We start from the raw sequence: 23,989 nt of genomic DNA, 5'->3' as shown, positions 1-23,989 counted from the left end.
GGTGCCATCGTGACAGCTACCTCATGCTGATGAGACATACCGGGTTCGGGCAGAACTTTGAAGGACCAATACAGCATGTGGTGTATGAACTGTCAAATAATGTACCAGTACTACGTCCCAAGTATTTTACCCTTGTCCTACACAATTGCAGTTTATCCCTTGAGACCTTGTGTCCTGTCTGGAAGAGGTGAAACAGAAACTGCTTCGTATCTGCAGGGACGACTCAAATGAATCAGTGCACAACAACAAGTCATCAACATATTGTATCAGCACCGACCCATTCTCAGTCTGAAAGGACTGTAAACTGTCATGTAGGGCTTGGGAGAAAATACTCAGTCTGTCACTTGAAACCTTGGGAGAATCGGGTCCATGTATTGTACCCCCTTTGTGAACGCAGAGATGAAGAGGAAACTGTGAAGAAAAACAGAATAGAGGTTGGTGACAGTAAAGCTTGTAGAGGTGGAGAGGATTTTATTAAAATGACAGCTGGATTGGGCACTACGGGGAATTGATTCTTAAATACTTGGTCTACCCCCTTAAATCTTGTGCTTGCTGTGTCACTACTGGGACTACCTCAGCCATCAATCCAGTGTCCTGTCCATCCTAAGTTCATAGGGAACCCGGTATCTGCGAGATAATTTCCTCTACCTGTGATGGACATGAATCTAGGACAGTGGAATGCAACATTAGTCTTTGAGAAATATCTAACATACCTTGTACTTCCTGAGCGGGAGTACAATATATGTATTTCACATTTCAATTTACATAACAAAATCTCTGTCGATTAAGTTAGTCAGGGGCCACTGCTGCTAGGAAAAAATTGAAAAGGGTTTAGCATCATAGAGGCCCAATTGTAACTTCAGCAGGTTTTGTCAAAGGGTAATGTTGCACTTCTCTCGTTCCTCCCATTTGCCGAACTAGTGTTTACCAGTGATCTTATCCTGACAGAGAATTTTCTAGTACTGCAAAAAATAAAAAAGCTTCTAGGTCATGCGAAGTATTCATTCAATCCTTCTCATCCCGTATTAAGGGTCTGTACATGGTCCAACAAACATTTCCAAGCTTATCTAGACAAGGCCATTCCTAGAAATGAATACTTCTTATGTGGTAATTAAAAAGAAATACCCTGGGGGTTACCCCATCTTTGTCCGCTTTTCTACTGTGAAATACTAATGTGCGGACAGGATATTCTCCATTTATGACATTACTTTCTTGATTTTTTTTATTTTTTTGTTTTGTTTTTGGTTATATGTACTTGAATGGCTCCATACTTACTGGTTCCACTGGTCTCAGCCACTTTCCCTGCAGGCTATAGATCCTCTTTTACCGGTTGGATATTACTCCTCTGAGTGCATGAGAAATGGCTGAAACCAGAGTCGGGTCACCTTCTCCTCCTAAATAAAACTATGACATTCATTAGTACATATATAGGTTACATTCAAATTTTAATTTTTATTATTTTCTGTAGTTTGTATGCTGGCTGTAACTGCTTCCACATCCACATATGGCGGTGTACTTGCTTTTTCTTTTTACTTACTTATTGTTGCTACGAGTTCAAACAGTTATTATGTTTTCATTCTTGTCTTATATGACTTTGGTTAAACATACTACCTGCAATACCTTAGGATCAAAACCACCAATCACTGGAAATGATATTTCACCATTCATACGTACTCAATCATTACAAAAAGCCTCCGTGTAGGGACCATACTTCCTACTCATAATATACCGAGCGCACCCTCTTGGTCTCTGCTCCTCAGCCTGAACCCTAGCTCCTGAACGCTTCTCGCATGCCCATTTGGCTCTCATTGTGGGCTTTTTTCACAACACACGAAATGGCCCACACGAGACGACGGTGAAAAGTTCCTTACCGAGCACTTTTCACTGGCTCCTGCCTCCGCTGGCCAGTACCATGGTCCACTCCAGTAGTGATTGCCCCACGTACCCAGACTAAGCCCCTACCAGACCCCTCAGCACTGGAAGTATTGAAGTATTGACAGCAATAAATTAATACCCCATCTTTTTCAGTGGAGGTTTCAGGCCTGATCTTTTTGGTTTCTTTCCACAGGAATTCTGCCAGGGAAACGTCACCAAGCCTTCCTATGGAGTTCCACCAGGAATATTTTCCTGAGAGAGAGTCAGCGAAAAATTCCTTTACTTTACACAAATCACGTCTGTGTATGCTAACACAGCACGTATGATGACGCAATTGCACGGAATTACGCAAATGTTATCATGTTGCACCGTGTATCACGCACACAGACGTGCGGTCCAATCGCACAGCTTATAGATACTTGTTATCTATACGCCCTACGATCACGGGAGTCGAATTCACAAGCTGCGTTCCACAGACGGAGCGTAACACCAACCCTTTGGTCAATATATATCACGCTCCTCCGCACGTTTTACCTTGAAAAAAAGCCCACACACACTACGTGCCTCAAATACCAATTAATACGTAATGTCGCTAACCTTCACGCCACCGAGCCTCTGTTAACTCAGTGCCTCACCGACGAGATTCCGCTTTATCCTGGTTCAATCCACTCACACTTTCTTTTCAACAACCCACACTTTTAGATTTTCTGTACAGAAAAAAAGTCATTTATTAGTGATTGATAACATCCCCTTCAGAGGTTTTACACTTTAAACAAAGTATTATAGTAATATGCTTTAACATCGGATAGTTACCTGTTAAAATGTGTTCTATCCCACCTTAACAATCGATTTCTATTGTGCGGCTAACTTCCGCTTGCGTAAATACGCACTCATGTTTCCTGCCTTCTGTGCGTTCACATGTGTACCCAAGTGTCGCTATATACACGTCCACGTGCTATTGTACTATGACACATGTATTCTCGTGTATGCAAATGTGTATCGCTGCGTACCTTCGCACGCAGCTTGCCACACTGTTACCCAACTCTAGTAATACAAAAAAAAAAAAAAAAAAACACTATTTGTATTGTATTGTTATTGTAGTAGTTAGAGAAATGCTTCCACGTTCCCTTTGAGCACCGGAAGTCCCCTGCCGGAAAGCTTCCGCTACGTGCTGCCTAAACTTTTAGGCAGGAACGGAGCTTCACTTATGAAATGCAAATATTTTGTACATTTTCGTTAACAATAAAACTTCAACAATCAATTTAAAAACACTTCTATATAATATGGCTATTGGCTATAATTTAAATACTATGATTCAGATTGGATAGCTATCTTGCAGAACATACACTGATACAAATACCCATATAATAATAATAATAATAATAATAATAATAATATAACATGTATATATATATATATATATATATATATATATATATAGTAGAGATGAGCGCCTGAAATTTTTCGGGTTTTGTGTTTTGGTTTTGGGTTCGGTTCCGCGGCCGTGTTTTGGGTTCGAACGCGTTTTGGCAAAACCTCACCGAATTATTTTTGTCGGATTCGGGTGTGTTTTGGATTCGGGTGTTTTTTTCCAAAAACACTAAAAAACAGCTTAAATCATAGAATTTGGGGGTCATTTTGATCCCAAAGTATTATTAACCTCAAAAACCATAATTTACACTCATTTTCAGTCTATTCTGAATACCTCACACCTCACAATATTATTTTTAGTCCTAAAATTTGCACCGAGGTCGCTGTGTGAGTAAGATAAGCGACCCTAGTGGCCGACACAAACACCGGGCCCATCTAGGAGTGGCACTGCAGTGTCACGCAGGATGTCCCTTCCAAAAAACCCTCCCCAAACAGCACATGACGCAAAGAAAAAAAGAGGCGCAATGAGGTAGCTGTGTGAGTAAGATTAGCGACCCTAGTGGCCGACACAAACACCGGGCCCATCTAGGAGTGGCACTGCAGTGTCACGCAGGATGGCCCTTCCAAAAAACCCTCCCCAAACAGCACATGACGCAAAGAAAAAAAGAGGCGCAATGAGGTAGCTGACTGTGTGAGTAAGATTAGCGACCCTAGTGGCCGACACAAACACCGGGCACATCTAGGAGTGGCACTGCAGTGTCACGCAGGATGTCCCTTCCAAAAAACCCTCCCCAAACAGCACATGACGCAAAGAAAAAAAGAGGCGCAATGAGGTAGCTGTGTGAGTAAGATTAGCGACCCTAGTGGCCGACACAAACACCGGGCACATCTAGGAGTGGCACTGCAGTGTCACGCAGGATGTCCCTTCCAAAAAACCCTCCCCAAACAGCACATGACGCAAAGAAAAAAAGAGGCGCAATGAGGTAGCTGTGTGAGTAAGATTAGCGACCCTAGTGGCCGACACAAACACCGGGCCCATCTAGGAGTGGCACTGCAGTGTCACGCAGGATGTCCCTTCCAAAAAACCCTCCCCAATCAGCACATGATGCAAAGAAAAAGAAAAGAAAAAAGAGGTGCAAGATGGAATTATCCTTGGGCCCTCCCACCCACCCTTATGTTGTATAAACAAAACAGGACATGCACACTTTAACCAACCCATCATTTCAGTGACAGGGTCTGCCACACGACTGTGACTGATATGACGGGTTGGTTTGGACCCCCCCCAAAAAAGAAGCAATTAATCTCTCCTTGCACAAACTGGCTCTACAGAGGCAAGATGTCCACCTCATCTTCACCCTCCGATATATCACCGTGTACATCCCCCTCCTCACAGATTATCAATTCGTCCCCACTGGAATCCACCATCTCAGCTCCCTGTGTACTTTGTGGAGGCAATTGCTGCTGGTCAATGTCTCCGCGGAGGAATTGATTATAATTCATTTTAATGAACATCATCTTCTCCACATTTTCTGGATGTAACCTCGTACGCCGATTGCTGACAAGGTGAGCGGCGGCACTAAACACTCTTTCGGAGTACACACTTGTGGGAGGGCAACTTAGGTAGAATAAAGCCAGTTTGTGCAAGGGCCTCCAAATTGCCTCTTTTTCCTGCCAGTATAAGTACGGACTGTGTGACGTGCCTACTTGGATGCGGTCACTCATATAATCCTCCACCATTCTATCAATGTTGAGAGAATCATATGCAGTGACAGTAGACGACATGTCCGTAATCGTTGTCAGGTCCTTCAGTCCGGACCAGATGTCAGCATCAGCAGTCGCTCCAGACTGCCCTGCATCACCGCCAGCGGGTGGGCTCGGAATTCTGAGCCTTTTCCTCGCACCCCCAGTTGCGGGAGAATGTGAAGGAGGAGATGTTGACAGGTCGCGTTCCGCTTGACTTGACAATTTTGTCACCAGCAGGTCTTTCAACCCCAGCAGACCTGTGTCTGCCGGAAAGAGAGATCCAAGGTAGGCTTTAAATCTAGGATCGAGCACGGTGGCCAAAATGTAGTGCTCTGATTTCAACAGATTGACCACCCGTGAATCCTTGTTAAGCGAATTAAGGGCTGCATCCACAAGTCCCACATGCCTAGCGGAATCGCTCCGTGTTAGCTCCTTCTTCAATGCCTCCAGCTTCTTCTGCAAAAGCCTGATGAGGGGAATGACCTGACTCAGGCTGGCAGTGTCTGAACTGACTTCACGTGTGGCAAGTTCAAAGGGCATCAGAACCTTGCACAACGTTGAAATCATTCTCCACTGCACTTGAGACAGGTGCATTCCATCTCCTATATCGTGCTCAATTGTATAGGCTTGAATGGCCTTTTGCTGCTCCTCCAACCTCTGAAGCATATAGAGGGTTGAATTCCACCTCGTTACCACTTCTTGCTTCAGATGATGGCAGGGCAGGTTCAGTAGTTTTTGGTGGTGCTCCAGTCTTCTGTACGTGGTGCCTGTACGCCGAAAGTGTCCCGCAATTTTTCTGGCCACCGACAGCATCTCTTGCACGCCCCTGTCGTTTTTTAAAAAATTCTGCACCACCAAATTCAAGGTATGTGCAAAACATGGGACGTGCTGGAATTTGCCCATATTTAATGCACACACAATATTGCTGGCGTTGTCCGATGCCACAAATCCACAGGAGAGTCCAATTGGGGTAAGCCATTCCGCGATGATCTTCCTCAGTTACCGTAAGAGGTTTTCAGCTGTGTGCGTATTCTGGAAAGCGGTGATACAAAGCGTAGCCTGCCTAGGAAAGAGTTGGCGTTTGCGAGATGCTGCTACTGGTGCCGCCGCTGCTGTTCTTGCGGCGGGAGTCCATACATCTACCCAGTGGGCTGTCACAGTCATATAGTCCTGACCCTGCCCTGCTCCACTTGTCCACATGTCCGTGGTTAAGTGGACATTGGGTACAACTGCATTTTTTAGGACACTGGTGAGTCTTTTTCTGACGTCCGTGTACATTCTCGGTATCGCCTGCCTAGAGAAGTGGAACCTAGATGGTATTTGGTAACGGGGGCACACTGCCTCAATAAATTGTCTAGTTCCCTGTGAACTAACGGCGGATACCGGACGCACGTCTAACACCAACATAGTTGTCAAGGACTCAGTTATCCGCTTTGCAGTAGGATGACTGCTGTGATATTTCATCTTCCTCGCAAAGGACTGTTGAACAGTCAATTGCTTACTGGAAGTAGTACAAGTGGGCTTACGACTTCCCCTCTGGGATGACCATCGACTCCCAGCGGCAACAACAGCAGCGCCAGCAGCAGTAGGCGTTACACGCAAGGATGCATCGGAGGAATCCCAGGCAGGAGAGGACTCGTCAGACTTGCCAGTGACATGGCCTGCAGGACTATTGGCATTCCTGGGGAAGGAGGAAATTGACACTGAGGGAGTTGGTGGGGTGGTTTGCGTGAGCTTGGTTACAAGAGGAAGGGATTTACTGGTCAGTGGACTGCTTCCGCTGTCACCCAAAGTTTTTGAACTTGTCACTGACTTATTATGAATGCGCTGCAGGTGACGTATAAGGGAGGATGTTCCGAGGTGGTTAACGTCCTTACCCCTACTTATTACAGCTTGACAAAGGGAACACACGGCTTGACACCTGTTGTCCGCATTTCTGGTGAAATACCTCCACACCGAAGAGCTGATTTTTTTGGTATTTTCACCTGGCATGTCAACGGCCATATTCCTCCCACGGACAAAACAGGTGTCTCCCCGGGTGCCTGACTTAAACAAACCACCTCACCATCAGAATCCTCCTGGTCAATTTCCTCCCCAGCGCCAGCAACACCCATATCCTCCTCATCCTGGTGTACTTCAACACTGACATCTTCAATCTGACTATCAGGAACTGGACTGCGGGTGCTCCTTCCAGCACTTGCAGGGGGCATGCAAATAGTGGAAGGCGCATGCTCTTCACGTCCAGTGTTGGGAAGGTCAGTCATCGCAAACGACACAATTGGACTCTCCTTGTGGATTTGGGATTTCAAAGAACGCACAGTTCTTTGCGGTGCTTTTGCCAGCTTGAGTCTTTTCAGTTTTCTAGCGAGAGGCTGAGTGCTTCCATCCTCATGTGAAGCTGAACCACTAGCCATGAACATAGGCCAGGGCCTCAGCCGTTCCTTGCCACTCCGTGTGGTAAATGGCATATTGGCAAGTTTACGCTTCTCCTCCGACAATTTTATTTTAGGTTTTGGAGTCCTTTTTTTTCTGATATTTGGTGTTTTGGATTTGACATGCTCTGTACTATGACATTGGGCATCGGCCTTGGCAGACGACGTTGCTGGCATTTCATCGTCTCGGCCATGACTAGTGGCAGCAGCTTCAGCACGAGGTGGAAGTGGATCTTGATCTTTCCCTAATTTTGGAACCTCAACTTTTTTGTTCTCCATATTTTATAGGCAGAACTAAAAGGCACCTCAGGTAAACAATGGAGATGGATGGATTGGATACTAGTATACAATTATGGACGGACTGCCACGGTTAGGTGGTATAAAAAAACCACGGTTAGGTGGTATATAATACAATTATGGATGGACGGACTGCCTGCCGAGTGCCGACACAGAGGTAGCCACAGCCGTGAACTACCGCACTGTACACTGGTTGATAAAGAGATAGTAGTATACTCGTAACAACTAGTATGACGACGGTATAAAGAATGAAAAAAAAACCACGGTTAGGTGGTATATATTATAATACAATTATGGTTGGACGGACTGCCTGCCGAGTGCCGACACAGAGGTAGCCACAGCCGTGAACTACCGCACTGTACACTGGTTGATAAAGAGATAGTAGTATACTCGTAACAACTAGTATGACGACGGTATAAAGAATGAAAAAAAAACCACGGTTAGGTGGTATATATTATAATACAATTATGGTTGGACGGACTGCCTGCCGAGTGCCGACACAGAGGTAGCCACAGCCGTGAACTACCGCACTGTACACTGGTTGATAAAGAGATAGTAGTATACTCGTAACAACTAGTATGACGACGGTATAAAGAATGAAAAAAAAACCACGGTTAGGTGGTATATAATACAATTATGGTTGGACGGACTGCCTGCCGAGTGCCGACACAGAGGTAGCCACAGCCGTGAACTACCGCACTGTACACTGGTTGATAAAGAGATAGTAGTATACTCGTAACAACTAGTATGACGACGGTATAAAGAATGAAAAAAAAACCACGGTTAGGTGGTATATATTATAATACAATTATGGATGGACGGACTGCCTGCCGAGTGCCGACACAGAGGTAGCCACAGCCGTGAACTACCGCACTGTACACTGGTTGATAAAGAGATAGTAGTATACTCGTAACAACTAGTATGACGACGGTATAAAGAATGAAAAAAAAACCACGGTTAGGTGGTATATATTATAATACAATTATGGTTGGACGGACTGCCTGCCGAGTGCCGACACAGAGGTAGCCACAGCCGTGAACTACCGCACTGTACACTGGTTGATAAAGAGATAGTAGTATACTCGTAACAACTAGTATGACGACGGTATAAAGAATGAAAAAAAAACCACGGTTAGGTGGTATATAATACAATTATGGTTGGACGGACTGCCTGCCGAGTGCCGACACAGAGGTAGCCACAGCCGTGAACTACCGCACTGTACACTGGTTGATAAAGAGATAGTAGTATACTCGTAACAACTAGTATGACGACGGTATAAAGAATGAAAAAAAAACCACGGTTAGGTGGTATATATTATAATACAATTATGGTTGGACGGACTGCCTGCCGAGTGCCGACACAGAGGTAGCCACAGCCGTGAACTACCGCACTGTACACTGGTTGATAAAGAGATAGTAGTATACTCGTAACAACTAGTATGACGACGGTATAAAGAATGAAAAAAAAACCACGGTTAGGTGGTATATATTATAATACAATTATGGATGGACGGACTGCCTGCCGAGTGCCGACACAGAGGTAGCCACAGCCGTGAACTACCGCACTGTACACTGGTTGATAAAGAGATAGTAGTATACTCGTAACAACAACTAGTATGACGACGGTATAAAGAATGAAAAAAAAACCACGGTTAGGTGGTATATATTATAATACAATTATGGATGGACGGACTGCCTGCCGAGTGCCGACACAGAGGTAGCCACAGCCGTGAACTACCGCACTGTACTGTGTCTGCTGCTAATATAGACTGGTTGATAAAGAGATAGTATACAATACTACTAATATACTGGTGGTCAGGCACTGGTCACCACTAGTCACACTGGCAGTGGCACTCCTGCAGCAAAAGTGTGCACTGTTTAATTTTAATATAATATTATTTATCATGTACTCCTGGCTCCTGCTATAACAACCTGCAGTGCTCCCCAGTCTCCCCCACAATTATAAGCTTTATATACAATACATTGATGTGCAGCACACTGGGCTGAGCAGTGCACACAGACTGAGTCACTGTGTGACTGTGTATCGTTTTTTTCAGGCAGAGAACGGATATATTAAATAAAACAAACAACTGCACTGTCTCTGGTGGTCACTGGTCACTGTGGTCGTCAGTCACTAAACTCTGTCTGCACTCTCTTCTAATCTACAGTATCACAGCAATATCTCTCTCTCTCTCTCTTCTAAATCTAATCTAAATGGAGAGGACGCCAGCCACGTCCTCTCCCTATCAATCTCAATGCACGTGTGAAAATGGCGGCGACGCGCGGCTCCTTATATAGAATCCGAGTCTCGCGAGAATCCGACAGCGTCATGATGACGTTCGGGTGCGCTCGGGTTAACCGAGCAAGGCGGGAAGATCCGAGTCGCTCGGACCCGTGAAAAAAAAAGTGAAGTTCGTGCGGGTTCGGATTCAAAGAAACCGAACCCGCTCATCTCTAATATATAGGAAATGAAACGATTAGAGGGTAAAAACCTAGTTTTTGAAAGAAAAGACCTGAGCCATTTCGTTACTAATAAAACAAAGACGTTCTTTGAATTGTTTGGGATCCACGACGTGACAGAATACTGCAGTGATTCTCTAAGAAGCCATGTGAACGCTCTTAAGGTGGTCAATGATACCGCAGAAAGAGGAATTGCTCTGATAAAAAAGTTTAACGAATTGGTCAGGGACGAACAACAAAAACAATTATTGTTGAGAGTAGTCGAGCATCACAGAAAAGTCGTCACCAAGCGAACAAAAGAAGGGATTGCATCGTTCAAAGTTGATTAATATAACACATTTTTTGCCTATCATACTACCTATTAATCTTAGTGTCTAGTTTTAGTATTATTTTAAGTTTGTGATATGTAGTTTTCCCAATAAAAGTAATTAACATTGAAAAATCTTATTTTTTGCCTACTTTTACAAAACTGATCAAAGTGTGCAACCTCTAAATATTATCCAATATTATTGAAAATTGGCAAATATATATTTTACATCACTAAGACTCGGGGCATAAACAAAGTCTGCAAAAATTTAACATTTTATTTTTTGCCTTACAAAATGAAACACCCTAGTATGTATGTATATATATTTTTCTTTGCAGGTTTGGTTTCTAAATTTTCATTCATCTTTTCCTTCTCAGCCTGAGTAATACGCTCGTCCAAAAAAGCCAATCCTACGTTTGTTTCTGACAGATACCAAAGGTGTCTCATAGCAACTGTGAGAGCACTGTTTCTGCTGTGGGGTACACTGGGCTCCACAAGGATAGACATTGGGATGTAGAGTAGGATCTTGATCCGAGGCACCAACAGGCTCAAAGTTTTGACTGTTCCCAGAATGCACAGCGTCGCCTCCTCTATAACCCCGCCTCCCTGCACAGGAGCTCAGTTTTGTAGTTGGTGATGCAGTAAGCAGGCACATAACAGAGGGGCTGCTCCAGGCAGCCCTAAGAAGAGTTTTTTTTTAAAGAAAAAAGTGAAGATTACAAGGGCAGCAGCGGTGGTAAATGTCAGAAGACATTCACTGCTGCAGCTCCAGCTCTCCCCAGCGGCGCTGTACACTCCCGAGCCCTGGTTGCCGGGTAACTACAGCAGGAGGCTCCGGTTTTCTTCACGTCAGGCACACACGACGAAGGCTCTCCGGGATCGCGTGGCCGCGCTTCGGGAGGTGGTGAGTAGGTCCTGCTTGCGGGACCTGGTCTTTATCGCGATCCGGCACGTCAGTGGGAGGCGGGCCGCACGCGCTGGCGGTGGACACTGTGGCAGTACAGGCGATCCCACTAGATCACCAGGGCATGGGTGCAGGCGAGGTTTTCATGGACAAAATGGACAAAATGGTGATCACACCATGCGGCCAGGATACAAACACTAGCTCTCTTGTCACAAAAGAAATCCCAAATTATACAAGCACCGGAAGTTTGTTACTTCAGGCCTGTGTTAGCAGTATGCGAATAGGCCGCAGCATGCTAACACAGCTATATCCATACTATGCACCAACTTTTAAACGCTCTTTAAATTTACTTAACAGATAAACAATCCAATCTGATTCAAACACAATATGACTTATTGAACCTCGTTTAGCAACAATAAAAATATGCTGTAACATTTCAAATATTGTGCGTTTTTTTCACACTCACGCAACAAAGAAATATATTGTCCCTTGATTCATATCAGCGCCTTACTGATAACACAAACGGCATGCAGTTCAGCAGCATCTAGATGCGTCCATCCTTAGCTGGTAGACCACAGTGTGTCTGTACTGCGCATCATTAACATAGTAACATAGTAACATAGTATCTGAGGTTGAAAAAAGACAATTGTCCATCGAGTTCAACCTATTTGTGGTCTCCTATGCACGATTATTTTGTATAAAATTTTGACTGAAGTTGATGACTGCCGTTACGTTTTACCCCTCTTTTTTATAATAACCATAGTGAGTGACTATGCCCCGTAACCCTGGATATCCTTATCCATTAGGAATTTATCTAACCCATTCTTAAAGGTGTTGACTGAGTCGGCCATTACAACTCCCTCAGGCAGGGAATTCCAAACACGTATCGTCCTTACCGTAAAAAAGCCTTTACGCCGTATTGTGCGGAATCTCCTCTCCTCTAACCTGAGCGAGTGTCCATGAGTTCTCCGTGTTGATCTAACCAAAAAAAAGGTCCTGCGCAAGATCTGTATATTGTCCCCTTATATATTTGTAAATGTTGATCATATCCCCTCTTAATCTCCTCTTTTCCAGTGTAAACATGCCTAGTCTTGCAAGCCTTTCCTCATATTCCAGCGTTTCCATACCCTTAATTATTTGGTCGCCCACCTTTGAACCTTTTCTAGCTCCAGGATATCCTTTTTGTAGTAAGGTGCCCTGAATTGTACACAGTATTCAAGGTGTGGCCTCACAAGTGATTTATATAACGGGAGAATAACACTCTCGTCCCTAGCATAAATTCCCCGTTTTATGCATGCTAATATCTTATTAGCCTTCTTTGCTGCAGTCCTACTTTGGGTACTATTGCTTAGTTTGCTATCTATGAGGACACCTAAGTCCTTTTCCAGTACAGAATCCCCTAATTTTACCCCATTTAGTAGGTAGGTGTTATTTTTGTTCTTGTTACCACAGTGCATTACCTTACACTTGTCTGGATTGAAGCGCATTCTCCATTTCACTGCCCAAGCTTCTAATTTAATTAAGTCATTTTGAAGCGACTCAGCATACCCCTCCGCATTTATAACTTTACACAATTTGGTATCATCTGCAAAAATTGACACCATGCTCACTAGACCTTCTGTTAGGTCGTTAATGAAACTATTGAACAATAGCGGTCCTAATAGTGAGCCTTGCGGCACACCACTTAGCACTTCAGTCCAAGTTGAAAAAGATCCATTAACCACAACACGCTGCTCCCTATTATCTAACCAGTTTTTGACCCAAGTGCATATTGTGCTTCCTAGCCCTGATTCTTGTAGCTTGTAGATAAGTCTCATGTGTGGTACAGTGTCGAATGCTTTGGCAAAATCTAAAAAGATTACATCCACCTCTTTACCATGATCTAGGTTTGCGTCTACTGTTTCATAAAAACCAAGTAAGTTGGTTTGACAGGATCTGTCCTTCATAAACCCATGTTGATTCCTTTTAATGACCTTATTGACTTCAAAGAACTTCAGAATACTATCTCTTAGAATACCTTCCAATACTTTCTCCACTATAGATGTAAGACTAACTGGTCTATAATTACCTGGTTCAACTTTACTTCCCTTTTTGAATATAGGCACTACTTCCGCTATACACCAGTCTTTGGGAACCATACCTGATATTATTGAATCCTTAAAGATCAAAAATAGCGGTTTTGTAAGTTCAGAGTGAAGCTCCATTAGAACCCTTGGGTGAATACCATCTGGACCTGGTGACTTATTAATCTTTAAATGTTTTAATCGGTCACAGACTACTTCCTCGCTTAAATAAGTACCTATCAGTGGGATATTCTCATTATTGAGATTATGTGTTAGTCCCTGAATTGGGTCCTCTCTAGTAAATACTGTTGAAAAAAACTCATTTAGTGTGTCCGCTATGTCATTATCATTTTTGCTTAAGACTCCCAACTTGTCTTTTAACGGGCCTATACTCTCCTTCTTTAATCTCTTGCTATTAATGTATTTAAAATTTAAAAATGTAAAGAATTTTTTGGGATTCGCTTCGCTTTCCTTTGCTACTAGTTTTTCAGTTTCTACTTTCCTTTTTGCAAATTTTGTTACATTCCTTATAGTGCTGATATGACTCTGCTTCCCCGTCAGATTTGTATTTTTTAAATGCTCGCCTTTTCTTGCCCATAAATTCCTTTATCTTTTTGTTAAGCCACATCGGTTTATGATTTTTATTCCTTTTTTTGCTGCTCGTAGGAATAAATTTGAGTGTATTTTTAGCTAGCAGGAATTTTAGTACCTCCCATTTCTCCGTAGTATTTTTTCTTAAAAACAAACCTTCCCATTCAATATCCATGAAAAATACCCTCATTTTTTCAAAATTCGCTTTGATAAAGTTTAGAATCCTAGTTGAGACAGTATAGGGCTGTCTATGAAAACTGATATTGAATGTGACCATATTGTGGTCGCTGTTTCCTATGGGTTCCCCTACTATAATACCTGATACCAAATCCCCATTGTTTGTTAATACCAGGTCTAAGATTGCATTGTACCTAGTTGGTTCCTCAATTAGTTGAACTAAGTAGTTATCATTAAGTTTGTTTAAAAATATATTGCCCCTAGCAGTATCACATGAATCGTTTTTCCAGTTTATCTCTGGATAGTTAAAATCTCCCATCACTACTATGTCTCCTACTCCTGCTGCTCTTTCAATTTGCTTTAGTAACAGTTCCTCATCAGATACGTTGATACCAGGTGGCCTATAGCATACACCCAATACTAACTTTTTTATTCCTTTTTCCCCCGCATGCAATTTCTACCCATAATGTCTCGACAGTGTCTACAGTCCCCTCCTGAATATCTTCCCGTATATCAGGTTTTAAAAACGGCTTTACGTAAAGACACACCCCTCCACCCTTTTTATTTAGTCTGTCTCTCCTAAACAGTGTATAGCCCTCTAGATTGACTGTCCAATCATGAGATTCGTCTCACCAAGTTTCAGTAATGCCTATAATATCATACTGTTTGCTTGCTGCAAGTATTTCTAGTTCGCCCTTTTTACCAGTAATGCTTCTAGCGTTTACATACATAAAACTAAGATAAGTATTTTCCCTTGCGTTATGTAGCAATGATGACCTGTAATCATCATTGGTTTGTGCTTTGGTAAAATCTCTTTTAGTACCCATGTTAGTAACCTTACCGCCTGCTCTTACCCTCCCCCAACTTCTCCCCCATTTCGTTTACTACTGCCATCCCCACTATTCTCACTGCATGACCCGTAGTTTCTAGCTACACCCTCCCCCCAGGCTCCTAGTTTAAAATCTCCTCCAACCTTCTAACCATCCTTCCCCCCAGCACCGCTGCCCCCTCCTCAGTCAGGTGCAATCTGTCACGACAAAAGAGATGGCGCCTGACTGAGAAGTCCACCCAGTGTTCCAGGAACACAAACCCCTCTTTCCTGCACCAATTCCTAAGCCACACATTTACCTCCCTAATCTCCCTCTGCCTCCCTGGACTAGCGCGTGGCACGGGTAATATTTCGGAGAATATTATCTTAGATGTCCTTGCCTTAAGTTTCTTTCCTTAGTCCCTATAGTCTTTCTTAAGGACATCCCACCTTCCGCTGACTTTGTCATTGGTGCCAACGTGCACCAAGACCGACAGGTCTTTCCCAGCCCCTCCCAACAATCTATCTACCCGTTCCACGATGTGCCGTACCCGAGCACCCGGGAGACAACAGACTGTATGGCGATCACGGTCCCGGTAGCAGATTGCCCTATCTGCCTTCCTGATGATTGAATCCCCTACCACCACCATCTGACTAGTTACCTCACTATCTTTTATCCCAACTGCGCCAGAGGGACCGCTCCTCTGGATGCTAGAGGGAGCAGTCTCCTCCGGCACCGTAATTTCTTCACTATCATCCTCCGATTCCTCGACCAGTCGGGCAAATTTGTTCAGGTTTGATAGTTCGGAGATGTCGAGCCTCCCCCTCTTTTTCTTCCTTCTAACTGTGACCCAGCTGGCTACCTGATCATCATCCTCTTCTACCAGTGACCCCTCCCGCAACTCCTCCACCGTTCTGTCTAAACTTTGCTTGAGATTGTGAATCTCCCTCAGTCGCGTAATGGTTTGCTCTAGATCAGTTACCTGGGCTTCCAGGGCAACTGTTCGCACACACCTCGTGCAGATGTAATCAAACTGGGCTCATAGCTCCAGGTGTGCATACATCTTGCACAACATGCACTGAGTGAGGTCCCCAATCACAGCCCCTCCCATATTGTTTGTAAGGTCTAACTCCCTGTTACTCTCCCTGTTAGAAGACAAACAATCTCACTTATACAATAATTAAGCTGGCTTATACTTATCTATCTTTGTGCGGTTCTTGGTCCTTCACTTTTATGCAGCTGTAGTACTCCAGTGCCCCCTCTGAGTGGGACCTCTCATGTGGCACCAATACTCCACTTAGCAGTTGCAGTTGTTCCAGCTCACTGCACCTCCTTTTCACTCGGCTTCCAGCTCCTGCTTTTGCTGTTACCAACTCACATACACTTACAAATCCAAGCAACACTTTAAAATACAAGCCCTTACAATGTGCCGTTACAAGCCCTTACAGTACCCAAGTACGTGATATCGCAGCTGCGAGCCCCCAACTGTAAAGTTCAATTATTTTTCTAATAAATATTTATAATGCCAGCGTTAATATATGATGCGGACGCATGGCGCATTTTATTACCATATACGATAAAAGATTATATCCCTTAGGAGAAAGCAAGCAGTCGCACACATTGTAGGCTGAGGTCCAACGCTCAGAGATATATATATATATATATAATATTAAAAGGATATGCATACAATATAACATATGTATAGTATATCATTCAGTTATAATATATTTAGGTTACAAAGTTACAATTACACAAGAAGCAGTTGTAGTTACAAAAGAATCAGTTACAGCCAATATATATACTCTTAGTTTCTCTGGTCCCAGGCAGCCAGTCTTCAGGTAGGAGACTTCTGATAATGGTGTGTGTGTGTGTGTGTGTGTGTGTGTGTGTGTGTGTGTAAGTGAGCGAGTGAGTGTGTGTGTGTGCGTGTGTGTGAATGTATGAGAATGTATCACAGAGAGCTGCCTGGAATCTGAGTCCCTTTATACAGTAAAATAATGGGTGTAAACAACAGTGGGTTTCATCTTCTTCCATTGGTCCAGGGGCCAGACCCCTCAAGAACTCGACGGTCAGTGTGAGGGCTTTTGTGTTAGGTTGCTGGCACATGTGTCTTCTGGAAATCCTTTGTATTCATACATTTGGTCATAGCTAATCGTTGCAATGTGCTACAATCTACCCTGCAGGGGAGGCAGATATAACATGTGCAAAGAGAGTTAGATTTGAGTGGTGTAAAAAAGTGTAAAAAATAAAGCAGGCAGTACTTAACCTGCACAGAAACAATATAACGCACCCAAATCTAACTCGCTCTGCACATGTTATATCTGCCCCACCTGCAGTGCACATGGTTTTGCCCATTAGAGGAAAATGTTGGTTTGCAATCAACCTTGAATTAGGCCCAAAATGTTGAAAGTAAAAGAACAGTTTAAATGGCTTTGTGTGGGGTTAGGTAATATAAGAACAATACAATATGCAAAAGGGTGCCTTATATAATAAGAAACAGGATAGTAATAAAATGTTGTTTTGCAATCAACCTTGAATTAAGCCCTTTATTGGGTTACTGCTTGTGCACAGAGTATATACATGTTTAAATTCTGAATCTATATAATTTAGTTTTATTTACACAATATTAATACTCGCCTTTAGTGCCACGTTTGTGCTCATAATTATTGTTAGAACTAGAATGAATGCAGACTACAGTCACAAATCAAACATGACTTTTTATGGAATTAGAATTTCTTTGATGGTAGGAAACTATAAATATATACTATAAATATATACTTTTTCATATCTACAAGGAATCTGGACTATCAAGATGGCTTGGAGAGAAACTGACTCCCCTGGAGAGTATACCCCCTGCAGCTATAGTCTTGGTGCTTTGCTTGCTTGTCGCTACGTTCACAGAATGTACCAGTAATGTTGCCACTACTACGCTTTTCCTACCCATCCTGGCATCTATGGTGAGTGATTGGTAACACCATATAAAGTCACATAACTGACACTTGTTCCAGAGTATTGAATGAGGATTCTAGATATAAGTAGGACTATGAAATGAATTGGCACGATACTTCAAACTACGGCTCTATGACATATGCCATTATCATGCGTGGTACACTTAGCATTTCCAGACATATTAACTAATGTATAGGGCCGCAGCCAGAACCTTGTGGTCCCCATAGTATCATTTTGAAGATCCAATGCCCCAATACTTCTAGAGAGACCTTTCTCAACAGCAGTTGTTAATTTTATGCTCCATAATAGCGCCCTTGTTCATTTTCTGAACCATAATAGTGCCCTAGTTAATGTTATACCCCACATTAGTTCCATGGTTTATTTTGTGAACCATAATGGTGCTTTAGTTCACATTTTGTTATATTATAAGTCCGCCAGTACACATGACGTGACACAGTACCCAAATTCACATGACATAGTGTCCCCAGTTCATATTATGCCACATTACAGTGCACAGTGTACATATTATGCCTCACTATAGTGCCTTCACTCCATATTGTGCCCAATTGCAGTGCCTTAGTTCATATTATGTAACATTATAATTCCCTTCAGTTCATATTATACCACACTACAATAAACAGGACAGATTAGGGCACTGTAATGTGGCATAATCTGAACTGGAGAGCACTGTACAGTGCCCAGTTGAGATTATGCCACATTGTAGCACCCCCTTACCATTATGCTGCGCTATATAAGAAACTGTTAATAAATAATTAAATAACATCAATTACACAGTCCTCTGACTGAAAATGGAAAACTCGGTTTAGGCTGGGCAACGAGTCAGACACAAATGTTTGCCATGCTAATCCGGAACATTAGTATGCAACTGTGGGGTCTATTTACTTAGCCTTGGATGGAGATAATGTGGGTGGAGTTAAAGTCCCAACCAATCAGCTACTAACGGCCATGTCACAGGCTGGGTTTATAAAATGACAGTTAGGAGCTGGTTGGCTGGTACTTTATCTCCATCCACTTTATCTCCATCCAAAGCTTAGTAAATAGACCCCATCACTTGGGTACGGTGACCCCTAAGCCTCTGTGTCCCAAAGCAATGGCACCCCTTGCATCCACTACAGCTACATCCATGGTAAGGTACACTGTATCTGAAGGTCTTTTTTTATTTTCAATATTTAAGTGAGTCTATCTAAATGTTATATGTTTTCAAATATTATATTGGTCGTACTTTGATGATAGTTATTAAATTACCGTTTTATTAAGGATTTTATGTGTATTACACAAAACAGATTGGGCCTGATTTAGAGTTACAGTAAACATAAATCTGTTTGGGCTTTGTAAAAATGTGACTTGAAATGAGTTGCATAGTGTATGTGCCCAGCTTGTCTGGATATTTGAGCTGAAAGTATCTTGTACTCACGGCCCCTTGAGCTTGAAGAGGCTGGTCAAGGATGTTCATAGGTTAGTTTTACAAGGCGTAACTTTGTATATCCAGTAAGCGAAGCACAAGTGTCAGAATTGATGATGATTTTAACGGCTGCATTTTTACTCTGGATGCATCTGTACGCTAGACTTACAGGTTTCATATAAGTGAGCTACAGCTTCAGAAACATCTTTGTCATACCCTCCAACATGACCCGCCCCACTAGGTACAAAATGCTCTGTTTCTGGACTTCCATCTTAATTTATTATTGCAATCACCTGTGAAGAAACAGCTTTCTTATCATTTAACTAGTTCAACACAGGTGATGGAAATTATAAATTAAGAGGGAAGTCGAGAAACAGAGCATTTTGTACCTAGTGGGGTGGGTCATGTTGGAGGGTCTGCTTTGTATGTATAGTACCACAAAGTCCTGCCTAGTTTGGATGTTTCTGTAAGTAAGCATAGCACAGCAGTAGGCTCTGTCAGCCTGTGAGCAATCTGTGAATATTTCCTGTGAATATATCCTGCATAATTACACAATACACCTGCTTTAGATATGAACATCACTTGTTTCTGTAATAACATTTGTCCTTTCTCACCACCCAGGCAAAAGCCATACACCGGAACCCATTATACATCATGCTGCCATGCACCCTCTCTGCCTCCTTTGCATTTATGTTACCAGTGGCTACACCACCTAATGCCATAGCCTTTTCATACGGGCAGCTCAAGGTTGTTGATATGGTAAGTATGTCATCACTTTCCTATCTTTAGCTTCTGCTTTGCTGAAATCCTGAGCTTTCTGGGTACTACACAAGGGAAATATCAGGCCTATATTTTATGCTTGTATAAAGGGGAGTGTCTCTAGATTGCACACCGTAACTGCTTGTAGTGAGAGGTGCTATCTTGCTGAGATTTATAGTACTATGCATAGAAAAAAATGGATGCAAATGCACTATGCAATCATTTCTAGTCAAAATGTAAATATATATATTACAATTAAATATCATATAAGAGGTTGTTAGCATATATTTGGACAAAGATACGGGCCTGCCCACTAATATCCAGGTCACCTTGTCGGGCAAGTCCCTAACACTCTGGGGTTCACCTCTGGGGTGAAGGGTGCCCCCAAACAAGCCCACCGCCCAAACGCTGGGGTGTGCATTGGAGCGTGGGCCTCATGATCTGTTCTGGCTGGGCAACTTCAGGGCATCATCACTTAACATAAATTCTATTCACATTTTATATCACTCTTTTTGTTTGTTTATTATCCATTTATTTTTTCACACATTTTTGTACTCTTGTGACACTCTTAACACTGAGTAGCTGCTTTCACACACCAGATACTCTGTAACACTCCACTGCTATCTTTCACTAGTGTAATGCCCTGGAAGAGGGTTTGGCTAGGTTGGTTTGGTGATACCCTGCACGCTAGATGTAAACCTCATGTGGCCTGGTGGTAAGGGGGTGTAGCCTCTTGGTAACAGGGCATGGCCTCGCAACAAGTGCTACGATTGCAAGCAACGCCCCCCTTTTTGTGAGCTGTTGGCCATGCCCGCTGGCCCTCTCTGTCGGGTTATAGACGCTGTGCGCATGCGCACAGCATCTATTCAATGCTGCTCTGCTCAGAGCAGCGAGTGACAGAGGGGATCTCCCACCTTCTCCCCCCACTGCGGGACACTGCGACCCGCGGATGGGACAATGGGACAGAACGTGAAAAACAGTACTATCCCACCAAAATCGCGACAGTTGGGAGGTATGTAACTACAGTATAAAGCATCGGTTCACCTTCTGTATTTGTAAAAAAAAAAATGTAAACTTTAACATTTGCAAACCTTGTCCCAAGCAGGTCTGGAATTTCATTCCAATCTCCCCCTGGACCTACCCTATTCCTCCCCTTTCCTTTTTACAGCCCTATTTCTCCATAGTTATTCCCTACAGCACACACAATAAATAAATACAATCAATTACTGGAACCACTTTAGTCCAAAGTGAAACCATGGTTCATTTTCTATAATATGTAACATTATCCAACTGCATAAGAACATGGTACTATCTCTGGACCTTTGCTACCATAGGTTCAGGGCTACAGTATGTCACCTTATACTAGACCAGGCTCATGGCATAGAGGGTAAACTCACAGTTCAGTTTACAAGGCACTTGACTTAACCAAGCATTCCCTACAATACTGGAATACCTGGTTATACTGTATATACATATAAAAATAATACAACACATTTTCTGGACTGTGTGATTTTATTGTGCAGAGTAAATAGATTGCATCCCAACTGTAAGTGTGATTAGACTCTAAAGTGGTAAAGAAAAGTCTATGTATGTCCAATGAGTAAAGTGCATGTGTAATACAGAGACATATACGTAAATCCAATGAATTACATCATTTTTTTTAAATCTTCTTTACAGGCTAAAGCTGGATTTATGTTGAATATCTTAGGAGTACTTGTTATTACACTGGCCATTAACAGCTGGGGGTTTTATATGTTTGACCTGGGTGCATTCCCTTCTTGGGCAAACTCCACAGGAAATCCATAGCAACATACTGTATTATTATTATTATTTCCATTTGGAGGCGACCTATATTCAGCAAATTGTTGCAGAGATTCCAGAAATCACTGTGGAAGGCTTTTTCGGGTTTTGTGAAATCCTCCTTGGATAATAATGGTCTCAAGAAACCTGACTACTTATTGAATTCCAGCTTACAGTCTCCATAGTGCTCTGGATACAGAAACAACCATGGTCTTTCCAGAAGACAACCTTGCAGGGAAAGCAACTCAGTAGCCATTTCTTTGCGAAGAACAAATCTTGGACAATTCACTCTGCAAAATTCTCAGTTCACAGTTTAAAATGTCCTCCTAGTCCTAGTCAGAATAGAAAAAAAGGTACACTTGCTGGACCAGAAAAATATAATTTGTGGAAACATTTGTTTACAAAGTAGATATTGCACTCCACTAATTATATATGGACAAAAGGATGGAAAGGAGCGCTGTTTTTCATAAATAAATGAATTATTGTTTTTTCATTAAGTTCATTTTGTAAAATGGGATCTAACTGGATAATTGGAAACATTTAATTGATTATTTTTTTTTCATTTTGAAGCATTTTTTAAATTTGAATACAAATGTTAGGTAATCATCAAATATATAAATATTTGTTTTCATCTTAGGTTTAGGAATTAATAATAAGGTTCTATCCAATTTAAAGTTTCCTGAAGAGCCTTATCTAATATATTAGCAGGATAAGGCAACAATCCATAAGTGAAGTGACCTGTTCTATAAATGTAGTTGTATTTGTACAATTGCATCTAAGCCTGCTCAGTAGTCACTTTGGGATATTTTCCAACCACTTTTTTGTAGTGGATGCTAATATACTCAAAAAATTGTTACACTCAACCTCTTTATGGTAAGTTGATAGAGAGATCTGGTTATTCACAATCTCGAGTAATGCACATAAACAATTGATAGTTTTGGAGTGAATGGTTCTCATGAAAGTAATGGGCCCTACACACTGGGCGAGAATACTGAAAGATATGAATGATCTCGTTCATTAATGAATGAGATACCGTTCATATCTTTCAGTGTGGAGGCACCAGCGATGAACGATCATCGCTGGTACCCCGTCGCTTTTGCATGCAGGCCAATATGGATGATCTCGTCCATATTTGCCTGCACTTCACTCCCCCCATCACTGCCCCCCCTCCCCACCGCCGGGTCGCCCATCGGCCGTATCCGCCATCGGGCAGCTCGGCGGTGGATCGACAAATGTGTAGGTCCCATAAGAGTTAAACTATTGTGATTTAGGTACTCAACAAATCTAGTAGCAGAACATAAATACCCTTTACAAATAAACATTAAATCATCTATAAAATGTGTATAGTGGACCAGGTCATCCCCGAAGCTGTTATTCCAGATGCACTGTAACTCAAATGTGACAATATAGATATTAGCATCTCTCGGGGCGAACCTAGTCCCCATTGCAGTGCCAAGGATCCGAGGATAGAAAACGTGATCAAATAGAAAATAATCATGTGAGGATGTAGTGTATACAATGTAAAGTAAATTCATGCTGTTTACCTGCAACCTCAAAATCAGCCCGTATTTTCAACTTCCCAGATGCCACCTTCATGTGGGATGTGTGTATGTAATGATAAAACATCACATGTAAGAAAAAGATAGTCAGAATTCCATTGTATATTTGCTATTAAGTGAAGAAAATGGGAAGTATCTTTGATATGGGATATCAGAGAAACAACATGAATTTGAAGACACTGATCCACATAGTGAGAAAGACTGGCCAATAGAGACCCTATACCAGAAATGATGGAATGCACAGGTGTATTGTGATTGTGATTTTTGAATTTTAGGGAAGTGGTAGTATGTGGGAGCAATGGGATGTGCAAAGTAAAGGAATGCAAACTTATCCTTAAATATAATGCTCTGAGATTGTGAAGTCTGCAATAGTTGATGAACTGTAATTCATGTTGGTACTTTAGAATTTAGTATTATTCAACTTCCTGAGGGCTTCTGTGACATATGGGGAGAGTTATTAAAGCTAGGAGA

General features: G+C 42.4%; 1 protein-coding gene across 1 annotated transcript in view; it reads left to right on the top strand.

The window, feature by feature from the left end:
- Positions 1 to 22,409, top strand: part of LOC135051353 (solute carrier family 13 member 2-like) — a 70,446-nt gene extending 48,037 nt beyond the window's left edge. The window contains exons 9-11 of the mRNA XM_063957397.1: positions 17,824 to 17,985; positions 20,022 to 20,159; positions 21,837 to 22,409. Coding sequence (XP_063813467.1) covers positions 17,824 to 17,985; positions 20,022 to 20,159; positions 21,837 to 21,965 — 429 coding nt within the window. The 3' untranslated portion in view covers positions 21,966 to 22,409. The remainder of the gene's footprint in view (positions 1 to 17,823; positions 17,986 to 20,021; positions 20,160 to 21,836) is intronic.
- Positions 22,410 to 23,989: the final 1,580 nt, after the last annotated feature.

This window comes from Pseudophryne corroboree, chromosome 2, assembly GCF_028390025.1.
Source record: "Pseudophryne corroboree isolate aPseCor3 chromosome 2, aPseCor3.hap2, whole genome shotgun sequence".
NCBI lineage: Eukaryota > Metazoa > Chordata > Amphibia > Anura > Myobatrachidae > Pseudophryne > Pseudophryne corroboree.
The sequence above is the reverse complement of the archived record's forward strand: the minus strand, read 5'-3'. Positions and strand labels throughout refer to the sequence as shown.